This window comes from Typopeltis vanoorti, chromosome 5, assembly GCF_054136105.1.
Source record: "Typopeltis vanoorti isolate ZY-2024b chromosome 5, IOZ_Tvanoo_1.0, whole genome shotgun sequence".
Taxonomy (NCBI): Eukaryota; Metazoa; Arthropoda; class Arachnida; order Uropygi; family Thelyphonidae; genus Typopeltis; species Typopeltis vanoorti.
The window spans coordinates 76424263-76436487 of record NC_143553.1 but is presented as its reverse complement, the minus strand read 5'-3'; the positions used below and the strand labels follow the sequence as shown (position 1 = coordinate 76436487).

The following is a 12225-nucleotide window of genomic DNA, read 5'->3' as shown; positions in this document are numbered from 1 at the left end:
CATCAGGAAACTTATGAAGGATAAACTGTTTGAAGAAAAAATGGCAAGTTGAAAAAGAAGTGTGGGAAGCTTTGAAAGAGGTGGTGACCAGACTTTTATGAAATCACAAGGACTTCAACTATAAAATGATTGTGGAAGACATGCTACAGAAATTCAAGGATTTGAGATGCTCCATGAGCTTAAAAGTGCACTTTCTCAACTCTCATTTAGACTACTTTCTTGAAAATCTGGGAGCTGTCAGCGAAAGCAAGGAGAGTGATTCAACCAAGACATCAAGGTGATGGAAAAATGGTATCAGGGCAGGTGAAATGTCAACATGATGGGGGACTATTGCTGAACATTGCACAGAGATGACACAGGAAAAGAATTTCACAGAAAAAATTAAAAAGAAGCTTTGAAGGAAAAAGACACCACAAGGAAATATAAAGTATGTACTAAAGATTAATCTTTAATTATTTATTTAAAAAATTTTTTTTCCAATACTTATATTCCAAAAATGTTTATGGAAAATTTTAAATATTGTTATTTTACTTAATATAATGCGTTTTAAAGCTATTTTACTGCAATATTGAGATCCATGTTGTGAAAAATCCTTACATGATAGAGAAAAATGGAAGAGATATTTGAAATTAGCAGTTAAAAATAAATAGAAACAGTTAATAGTTTCCAGACAACTTTTCATGACTCGAATTTTGCAGGCATGTGTTATTAATACTATGTTCTATAAAGCGTAAATTATGATATTTCCATTTTGATGTAAGATTGGTGTTCAGAAATGCATTTTGCGATGAATGGCCAGTTTGTCTAAAGTAGGTTAAGTTGCATTTAAAAGAAATTCGATAGACTCCAGGTAACAGCAAGGAGTGCACCTTATTTTTTGGAGAAGATATAAGTAGACTGATTTAGTTGGTAGATTTTTATGTGCCTCCAAACTAAAAATTTCTTCAGAACACGAAAAACAAGTTCAGAAGTGTGTGTGTGTGTGTGTGTGTGTGTGTGTGTGTGTGTGTGTGTGTGTGTGTGTGTGTGTGTGTAAATCAGTGGCATCGCATGCCCATTTAGGTTGGGTGTGCTGTCATGTGGTTATGCAATCCCCCACTACAAAATTCACATCAATTTGACCATATGATTGCATTTTTATTGATATATAAAAGTTTTAGGAGTGCACTGCGCATCATCACTCATCTTAATTGGTCCAATGCAATTAATTGTAGGATAAATTTGAATACTTGCATTGGACTACTTAAGATGAGTGTTGATTTGCTATGCACTCTTAAAACTTTCTTACTTTCCATATTTAAAATTATATTAATTAATATAATTTTAAATATGGAAAGCATAAAAGTCAAATGAGCAATAGCTGTGCTTCATGTGTACACTCTTTATGCATGAAAGCACAAAGGGTTTACGTTTCGTGGTGAGATTAGATTATCATTGGCAAATACTACAGTGAGACACGGATAATTTGAATTTTGATATGATTCTTAAATACAGCCATATAATATGCACAGAAATTAGAAAAAGTAATCACTTGGGAAATTATTATTTTTTCAGATATAACCAAAGAAAGGCTGAAATAATTTATTTTATTTACTTATACACAAGTTCCAACCTCCTTCAACTATATTCATACAATATCTGCAAAAGCTCTGGCAGAAAATAGGTCATTCAGTAGTCTGCGAATACTGTTTTCCATTGTACATATGGGCAAGAAAGTTATAAATTATTTATAGAAAATCATATATTAAAAATATGTGCCTATATTGGTGTCCTAAACACATCAGTTCACAATTCATGCACGCAAAACATATGAAACTCAGCCGAGCAATGCTGTCTCAGCACACACCCTGCCTTGCCTTCTGGGTGGTTTAAAACCACTGGAACATTAAGAATTTAACCCACTATGCCATCTGTACACAGGACTCAAAGGTGTCCGTATTTGTGACCACACACCTCGGCTATTAACACAAATGTAATGTAATGTTTATGCATCAAAAAGTATCCTCTTCATGAAACATTAGCATGTTGTGTTTAATTTTAGGAATCATGCAGAGCCAGGAAATAATTAGGGGAGTCTTTAACAAGAAGAAATGCAAAAATATAATATTAGTGATACTATTATTCTGTGTGTGTGCACCGCATACCTTGCACACCTGGAATATATGCCCCTGATATATATATATATTATATATGGAAAGGAAATCCTGTGGGCATCATTCTTCTTGGCATTAGGAGGATAATGGCTGATGATTCTGTATGTTTTGGGGTTGTTATTGAGAAAGGAGGTTTCCTTAATAATATAATATAGTGGCCAGATATTTCTAGGCTTGAGTGCATAGTTATGGTTGTAACTGAGAATGTCAATAGTTTCTGCTTAGAGAATAAGAAAGATATTTACTGTTTACTATGGTGTTTTCTTGTGGTTGTGGAGGCTTAGAAGCAAGATACATTTCTTAATACACTGGCAAATTTGTTGATATGATGACTTTTTTTTTTTTTTTCTGAAGTGTTGGGAATGTCTGAGAGGATCACAAGAGGCAGTCATTCAGTGCTGAGGCGAGCGTCTCTTCTAGTGCACAAATATCTTCCTTGGTGTTAGTGAGTAGAGAGCATGTGGTATCAATCTGTTCATAAAGGAGGGCAGTGTCATTGCTCTTGTATATGCAAAGAACCTTTGGTCAGTCAGAGCAGTGCTTTCATTTTACCCAATTTGGGATGATATTTTTATGACAGTATTTTAAAAAGACTTGTTCATTTGCTGAAAAGCTTCAGTTTTAACTTGAGTGATGAGTCCTACATATAATTCAATCACTGTGAATTATGTCTATGTATAGAATGTCTGGTAGTCAGGCTTACATGTTAATTATTTATACCGGTATATTTTACTAGTTTTTTTTTTTTAAAAATGCTGTCAGGATAATATCATCATCATCCTGAATTGTGTAAAATTCAAGCATTGCTTTAGTTCACTTAAGGCTCTCTGCATATAAAAAAAGTTCACCAGCTTCTCTCTCTCCTATGTAAACAAATTGGTGCCATTCATGCTCTACTTGCTGACATCAAGGAAGCTATTTGTGCACTAGAAGAAGAGCTTGCTTTGATGCTAAATGTTGACTCCTGGAAATTCCTTCATATTCACATTGCAAACAATATCAGACTGGATGTAGCATCCAAACACAGGCAAAACTGCCAAAAATCATCTTCTCCCACAAGGAATTTGATGTGTTACTAGAACCTGAAGAGCAACAAAAGAATAATAGTTATATAAGTAGATAAAGGTAATGCCACTGTAGTTCTAACCTACTATGATTACACACATATACTGTATACCCATATATGTGAGACCCTTCGACACTTGTGCACGTCAGAAGAAGGAGAATCCATTCCGATAATAGGGTAATGAATCCGTCTTGTGGGATAAGTTGTTTATTATTACACGTCGGAGAATTAACTTTTCTTTTATGAACATTGTAGTTTTTAAAGTGTAACTATTTTGCTTGTATAACAGTTGGAAAATTTTATGTATAAAGCAGATGATTTCGTGTGTTGGTGAATTGGTCACCAACACACGAAATCATACATCCTTTATTTCTTTCTCCCCGTCAGGATGAAATGCCTATTCTTGGCAATCTGCAAGACTCAGTTCTGTGGGCTTAAAGTACTAACCTCTCTTCTTAAGGATCATTCCATGCATTCCATGTACCATGCTTTGGACCTTGATCCTACCAATACTGATCAAAATCTTTCACTCCTGGCTTGTAGAAATTACCAATAAATTAAAATAGTACAATTCCAGACCGTCCCCCATTCCCACCCGATACAACAACTCCACAAACAAAATGTTACATTACACTCAATTCTGGATAGCATTCACTCCATCTACAAATTAGTCAAAGTACTCTCCTGTTATATTGGCAATATCTCTTCATATATAAAAAATTCTGCCTACTAGTTGGTTTTCCCAAGTGCCAAAGCAGTTTCAAGAAAAGAATTCGGCATATCACAAATGGCTTGAAACCAAAATTCCAGCATCCCACTTAGCCTACAAAGGCAGCATGCAGTAGCTATAAAAAAGATCACCAGCCATTCCAAATCTGACTTTAAAAGGACCAAGTGCAACAAACTTGTCTCTCATTCAAATACAAATTAAATTATACTTGCCAAAAATTATATTCTTGTGTAATCCTTTACTCAAGTGTCAGCAAACAAAATTTGCATGTAAAGTATCTTCACAACTATGCTACTTGTATATAGAAGCTGGTGATTTCATATCAATTGCCTTAGTATCCCATAATGCAAAGCACACTTCTTTCTGGACATGTATTGTTATGCATTCTATTTTTTTGCTACTTGTACCTGGATGATATATGACTTCTGCATTAATTCAACCTTATTATCTTTCTGAGTCTGGTTCCCACTGATGAGACCTCAATAAATGCTGAAACCAGTCTGGGTAGTAACCCTTTCCATAATGCATATATGCTTTACATTATGGGATATTAAGGCAACTGATGTGGTCATCAGCAAATAAGTAGCCTGGTCATGAAGATACTTTGCGTGCAAACTTTGCTTGTAAAGGATTAAACAAGAATGTAATTTCTTCGTAAGTAGAAATTACATTCTTGTAATTTCTACTTACAGTTATAGAAAAACTTTCTATAACTCAAATGTCAGTTGGACCTTCCTACCAACACTGATCCCTCAACTTTGTGAGGGATCAGAAGCAACTTCTGTTCATTCATGTTTCCACCTTTTTCAAACCTGGATGGTACCATTATAACACCACTCAAAAACAAGGCTGAGCTTCCAGTCTCATTTTTCTCGAGCTCCTACAATGATGATCAAGGCTAAGCACAAAGTGTCCTCAGCATTCACAAAAACTGCATATTGCATACCTGCTTTTTCATCAGAAAGATGTTAAAAGAATTCTGAATAGCTTGGATACCCAGAAATCACCTGGTCATCTTGATGTCCCCCCCACCACCACCCTAACTGTGCTTAAAATTTGTGCTCCTGAACCATCATCCATTCTGTAACATCTTTACAATTTCTCATACTCAAGCATCTATCCTTTAGTGGAAACATGCTACATCTAACTGATCCCAAAGAAAGGGAATAAAAGTTAGTCATTTATGTATTGAAATGTCTCACAAATTAAAAATTTAAAAAAAATCAAATTTAAAGTTAAGACGTTAATAATATGGAATATTTTGTAAAGTTATTATTTAAATGTATGTGTCTTTTTGTATGTTGTGAGCATGACATTTTGAGATATTATTTTTATTTTTTGGATACTGAAATCATGTATCTATATAAAAGAAATTTAACCACCAAACAAGCTTTTATGTGTTTCTGCTTCAATATTACATGAATATATTGAAATAACATGGATATGAAGCTTACATTTTTGATATATTTTATCTTCATGACTGTTTGGGTTGGTTAAATTAGTTACAGCTTAATTGTCATTTTGTATGAGCTGCAAATTTGTTTGTTCTGTTTGTATCTAGACAAATGTTAAAAAGAAAAAAAAATTCATTATTATTATTATTATTATCCAGACCTCCATGGAGTCAAAAGACTCATCGTGGGAGGTCGTTTTTAGAAAACAAAGTTTATAATACCACTCCTTGAACCCATTGAACTCCTCGATTATATCACCTCTCCTTCTTCTCTCCACCAAACTCTGCAGTCCACATTCCCTTGGTCGATCCTCATAACTCATATTGTACAGTCCTGAAACCATCTTTGTTATCCGCCTCTGTACCCTTTCCACAGTCAATTTATCCCCTTCAAATCCTGGGGACCAAATCTAAGAACAATAGTCTAAGTGTGGTCTGATCAGGGTCTTATACAATGGAATGATAACTCTTTTATCTTTGCAGATCAGTGTCCTTCTCAGTATTGCAGCAATCCTCTGGGTTACTTTCACAACTTTTGCAATATGTTCCCTGAATTTCAGTTTTCTATCAATCATCACCCACAGATCTCTTGTCTCTCCTCCAATCAAGTATGCATCCTCCCATCGATGGATCCCAAACCTGAAGACTTTACATTTTGCTGCATTGAACCGACAACCCCATTCATTTGCCCATCTGTCTAGTTTATTCAAATCCTTTTGCAGGGCTGCCACATCTGCACTATTACTGATAACCCTTCCCAGTTTCACATCATCTGCAAACAACTGAATGTCCCCTTGCAATCCATTGACAATATCGTTGATATAAAGGTTGAACAATACAGGTCCCAGTGTAAAATCTCACGAGAAATTATTTTTTTAAGAGAATTTTCGCTAAAGATTTTCCAATTTTTTTGTCTGAAATTATAAGAAAAAAATGTGCTTAGTAAGTATTAAAAATATAAAAGAATAAATTACTGTTAGAATGCACCTGCACTTTAGACTTGTTTGTAAAACCTTAATATAAGTTAAGCCAGATTAGTGCCGAATACCACCTAAATCGTAAGGTCTGGCAGCCAGTGATGACATCAATTCCTTCATTGCTTCTGGCTAATCCTAGAATACTCCGAATTAAGAACAAAGGAATAAAAGAAAATAGAATAAAAGGCAATCTCATCGATGTACAATTCACTTTGTGACTCTCCTACAGGTATTTTCATGGGTAATTGTTCAGCCAAATTGACTGACACCATTCTTTCATTTTCCCCTCAAACCCATAAACACACAAGTAGTTGTTTGTCAATATCTATTCACTGACTATATCCAAGCATACCAAACCAATTTCTCATCCTCTTCTACAAAAATATCTTAGAGAATTTCCAAGGATCAGAAAGACTTCTTCTCCAGCATGATCACTTAGGTTATTATTGAAGTAGATGACAAAATGATGACGAATTGGAAATAAATTATACTGAGAAAATATAAAAGAACAAAACAATATAACAATCAGCATTATAAAAAATCATATATCTGATCATCTTCCCTTAAAATATCTGCCACTTTACATTAAAAGAAAACTAACATTTGAAAGTAACTGATATATTAACTTAAGTGGCAGTATAGGTGTAAAATTTTTAATGCCTTTATTGGTAATACAAGTTTTTTTCCAAAGTCCTTTATTTCATCTATATGAAGTTTAATGCTATTAAGTAGTATTAACTTAAACTGCATGTCAATAAAAATAGTGCAAAACTGGACTGGCACCTGGTGCTTAAGTTCATATCAGTTGCTTTTTTATATTTTTAACTTGTTATTCTCGTTTGGGAAAAGTGCAAATATATATATATATATTATATATATATATTGAGTTACTGAGTGAGCACTTTGCAAGAATATATCATCCAGGTGGTGACATTGCAGAAACGAATAAACCAGTAGATTATACGGGAATTGTGGTGAATGAAGTGGAGGTGAGTAGTCTATTGCATAACCTCAATGTCAATACATCTGTGGGGTTGGATGGTATACCAGCTCGTGTAGTATGAGAAGCAGCTAAAGAATTGTCAGTTCCCTTGACCATTTTGTTTAATTTGAGTCTCGGGTCTGGGTTAGTCCCGAGCGGGTGGAAGGAGGGGAAAATAGTTTCACTGCATAAAGATGGTTCCAAGACCGCTGTTGTAAATTACCGACCGATTAGCATATCAGGAATCATTGTCAAGGTCTTAGAGAAATTAGTCAAGAAAAGAATACAGGATTGGATAGATGAAAATGGGATATTGTATAGGGGACAACATAGTTTTGTGAAGGGTAGATCATGCCTCAGTAACTTGCTCACGTTTTATAACACAGTGACAGCTGAACTGGATAGGGTATTGGTTTACAGTGATACTACTGGACCTTGCCAAGGCCTTTGACAGGATACCACATGGAACCCTAACCAGTAAACTGGAGCAGATGGGGATAGATATAGGGTTGGTAAGATGGATAGGAGGGTGGTTGAAGGAGAGATACCAGAGAGTGGTTTATTCGGGAGTGGAGTCAAAAAGACGTCTTGTGACTAGTGGAGTGCCGCAGGGCTCTGTTCTTGGACCACTGCTTTTCAATTTGTTCATCAATGATATTGGAAAGGATTTGAGAGGAAGTGTTCACTTGTTTGCTGATGATGCAAAGTTGGGTAGAGCAATTGTGAGTGCACAGGATGTCAAAATTTTACAGGATGATTTGGATAGTTTGGAGGACTGGGCTAGGAAAAATGGATGTCAGTTTAATGTGGCAAAGTGTAAGGTTATGCACTTTGGGGTGAAAAGAATAGCAGCAGTACATCGCATAGGTGGAACCATACTCCAGGAGATTGATGAGGCCAGGGATTTGGGAGTGCTGGTGGATAGGAAGTTGAAGTTTAGGGGGAACATTGCAAAAGTAACTAAAACAGCTCACCAAATCACTTGGCTTATGAAAAATACTTTAACATGCAGAGAGAAGCAAGTTGTTGTTCCTCTGTATCGAGCCTTGATAAGACCCCATCTGGACTTCTGTGCCCAGTTATGGGCACCAGGGTTTCTTCATGATGGGGAGGAAGTGGAGAGGGTCCAGAGACGAGTGACCAAGATGATAGCAGGTCTGTGGAATGAACCTTATGAGAATAGGTTGAGGATTTGTGGGTTGCAGAAATTGGACGATAGGTGAAGGAGGGGTGATATGATTGAGACATTCAAATTACTGAAGGGTTTTTATAAGATTGATCCAGAAGATATTTTTGAAAATATGACTGGTGGTGGGAGGACTAGGGCCATGCATGGAAGCTGGGCAAGAGCATGGTTGACAAGGGTGTTAGAGCTAGGTTTTTTACTTGGAGAGTGGTGAATGAGTGGAATAAGCTTACAGAGTCTGTTGTGGGTGCTACAAACGTGAATGAGTTCAAGGCAAGATATGATAGATACTGTGTGAATGTTGAATAGTTGTTCCAGACATGATGTTAGGGCCTCCCTCGATGAGTCTGTCGACTCCTTGAAGTTTCCCGGAACAATAATAATAATAATAATAATAATATATATATATATATATATATTTTTTTTTTTTTTTTTTTTTTTTTTTTTTTGAGTGGGAGAGGATAAGAGATTTAAAAATGTCTACACACCTGAATCAGCAGCTGGGCATTTCTTTCTTTTTCCAGCTTTAAAGAATCTTGCAAACTTTCAAGTTCTGTTTGTAAGTGAACAGTCTGACTTCTGGTTTCTGAAATATCTTCTGTGAATTTGGAATGCAAAACTTCAAGTGATGCTCTTAACTCTTGCTCCTGTATGATGATAATTTCAATTTTCAATTTTTTTTTTTTTTTTGAAGTGCTTATAAATATCAGTCTATATTCAGCCTGATTAAACTTATATCTAAGTAATCCATTATGTAAACTTAACACTAGAAGATATCTTAAATTTAATGCTTTATGATCTTCCAAAAAAAAAATTGTATAAAATTGTATATTCACAATAGCCAGGACTGGTGCAATGCATGGCTGTCACACAATTCATCAAGGGAAAATTCTTCATCAGACAATTCATTGCAAGAAAATTGAAATAATATTGTAATGATAAACATATCCTTGAAAAACTAATGCAAAACAAGACATATTTTAGAAAATATAGTTTATTTCTTTCTGTATTTCTATATTTTTATTTAATTAGATTTTATTTCACTTTTTTATAATATTTGTATAAAGTGAAATATTTTGTATTTTACTGATCAGTGATTTCCCTAAATTTTGCAAGATTCTTTAAAGCTGGAAAAAGAAAGAAATGCCCAGCTGCTGATTCAGGTGTGTAGACATTTTTAAATCTCTTATCCTCTCCCACTCAAAAAAAAAAAAAAAGAAAAGAAAATATCCCATCTACAGACTCTGTAGATGGGATAATAATATTTTTAAAAAGTGTGATAGGGTGGTTAGGGAGCAAGAGCACCAAATTTAAGAATGTTTATTTACTTTTGTAACCTTTCACTATTTTTTTACATGCTTCCTATGGTTGAAATAAATATCCAAAAAAATGTTTAGTGGAACTAAACACTTTATTGCAGATATATTTCTATACTACTGAAGCAATTGATGTTTAGGTTCTAGAATATCTATCTTTGAGGATTTAATCCCAGAGGAGTGATTTTTTTTTATATTTTTATACTCGTTCTGGTTAATATCTTGTAATAAATTGTAAGTTCTGATAAATTGTTCTGGTTCAGAGCAAAAATTTCATTCTCCAAAAATAATGTTCCATCTCAAAAACACACAACCATGCACACACACACACACACACCTGTATATGTATGTATATATATATATATATATATATATATATATATATATATATATATATATATATATTTCTGAAGATATATTTCCAGGTCTGAGGAAAAAATTTCACTCTCATTTATTTCAACCATCAGAAGTGCATAGAAAAATAGTGAAGGGTTACAAATATAAATAAACACTCTTAAATTTGGTGCTCCTATTCCCTAACCATCCTATCACACTTTTAGTAAAATATTAATACCCAATCTACAGAGTCTGTAGTATCAAAGTAATAAGAAAAAAAAGATTAATATATTAGGAAATAAACAGAAATTATGGAATTTACTGATCAGTAAAATACAATATGTTAATTTCACTTTATACAGAATAAAAATATAAAAATGTGAAATAAAATCTAATTAAATAAATAATATATAAACTTATTTAAGTTAAGGGATATTACATCCCATACTGTTTCATAGCCAAATAAGAAACTCAATGAGTTTCAAGCCGAATATAGAAACTATATAAAGTTCGGTGAGTCCAAGCATAAGCAAATACCTGAATAGTGCAACATCTGACCCATTTGGTAGTGCTACACTGAGGCAACTCATAGTAAGGGTGGAGCAAGCTCCGATCACTATTCTTGGTATTTACCCATAATGTGAAACCCAGCTCCTAGGAGCTGTATTACTGTTCTACATTATGAGAGAAGGTCACTACCCAGACCGGTTTCAACCTTTATTGAGGTCTCATCAGTGAGTAGGTAGACTTAGTAATACCAAATTTGTAGCAAACAGAACTTACATACCCTACTATGAGAATAGCCAAGAAGGTGTCCTAATAAATTATTAATTATATGAAGAGATAACGGCTTCAATTCGGTGACATGAACTTATTTAAGTTAAGGGATATTACATCCCATATTTGGCATATTTGGCTTCATATCTGTCTATATTTGGCATGAAACTCAAAGAGTTTCATGCCAAATATAGAAACTATATGAAGTTCGGCAAATACCTGGATAGTGCAACATCTGACCCATTTGGTAGTGCTACACTGAGGCAACTCATAGTAAGGGTGGAGCAAGCTCCGATCACTATTCTTGGTATTTACTCATAATGTGAAACCCAGCTCCTAGGAGCTGTATTACTGTTCTACATATAATTAATAATATAGAAACTATATTTTCTAAAATATGTCTTGTTTTGCATTTTTGTATTAGTTTTTCATATATGTGTATAACTGTTGAAAGATTTTCCACTTGGTTATACTATAAATTAAAGATACCAAGAAATTATATACTTGGTTTAATCCTTTATCCAAGTGTAAGCAAACAAAGTTTGCACCTGAAGTATTTTCAGGACTGGAGCAACTCGTATATAGAAGCTAATGACTTCACATCACTTGCCTTAGTATCCCACAATGCAAAGCACATATCCTTATGGGTATGTATAATGCTATGCGTTATGGGAAGGGATGAGACCTCAATGAAGATCGAAACCGGTCTGGGTAGTGACCCTTCCCATAATGCATAGCATTATACATACCCATAAGGATATGTGCTTTGCATCATGGGATACTAAGGCAAGTGATGTAAAGTCATTAGCTTCTGTATACGAGTTGTCCCAGTCCTGAAAATACTTCAGGTGCAAACTTTGTTTGCTTACACTTGGATAAAGAATTAAACCAAGTATGTATATAATTTCTTGGTATCTTTAATTTATATGTGTATCATTACAATGTTATTTCAATTTTCTTGTGTTGAAATTATCCTTGCAAAGAATATTCTCCACTATGAATTGTATGTCAACGATTTTCCCCATGATGAACTGTCTATGATGAATTTTCTGTGAACTGCTAACCTTCCTAAAAATAAGCACTATTTACTCAACATTTTGTTACCTGAGATAGCAAAATATCCAGTTCTGGCCTTGGTGCATTTATAACCAATAAATTAAAGGAGATCAGTTTAAGACATTGGTTAAAAAGTCATTAATTATTTGAGCACTGGCAAGTTTGGCAAATGAAGAAGCAGAATGCAATGTAC

At 34.4% G+C, this 12225-nt stretch overlaps 1 protein-coding gene across 2 annotated transcripts in view; it reads right to left on the bottom strand.

Annotated features, from left to right (window-relative positions):
- The window catches only part of LOC150106553 (uncharacterized), a 197162-nt gene that overhangs the window by 32716 nt on the left and 152221 nt on the right, over positions 1-12225 (bottom strand). For both annotated transcript variants that reach the window (XM_090392528.1, XM_090392527.1), the window contains exon 9: positions 9036-9194. In XM_090392528.1, coding sequence (XP_090248654.1) covers positions 9036-9194 — 159 coding nt within the window. The remainder of the gene's footprint in view (positions 1-9035; positions 9195-12225) is intronic.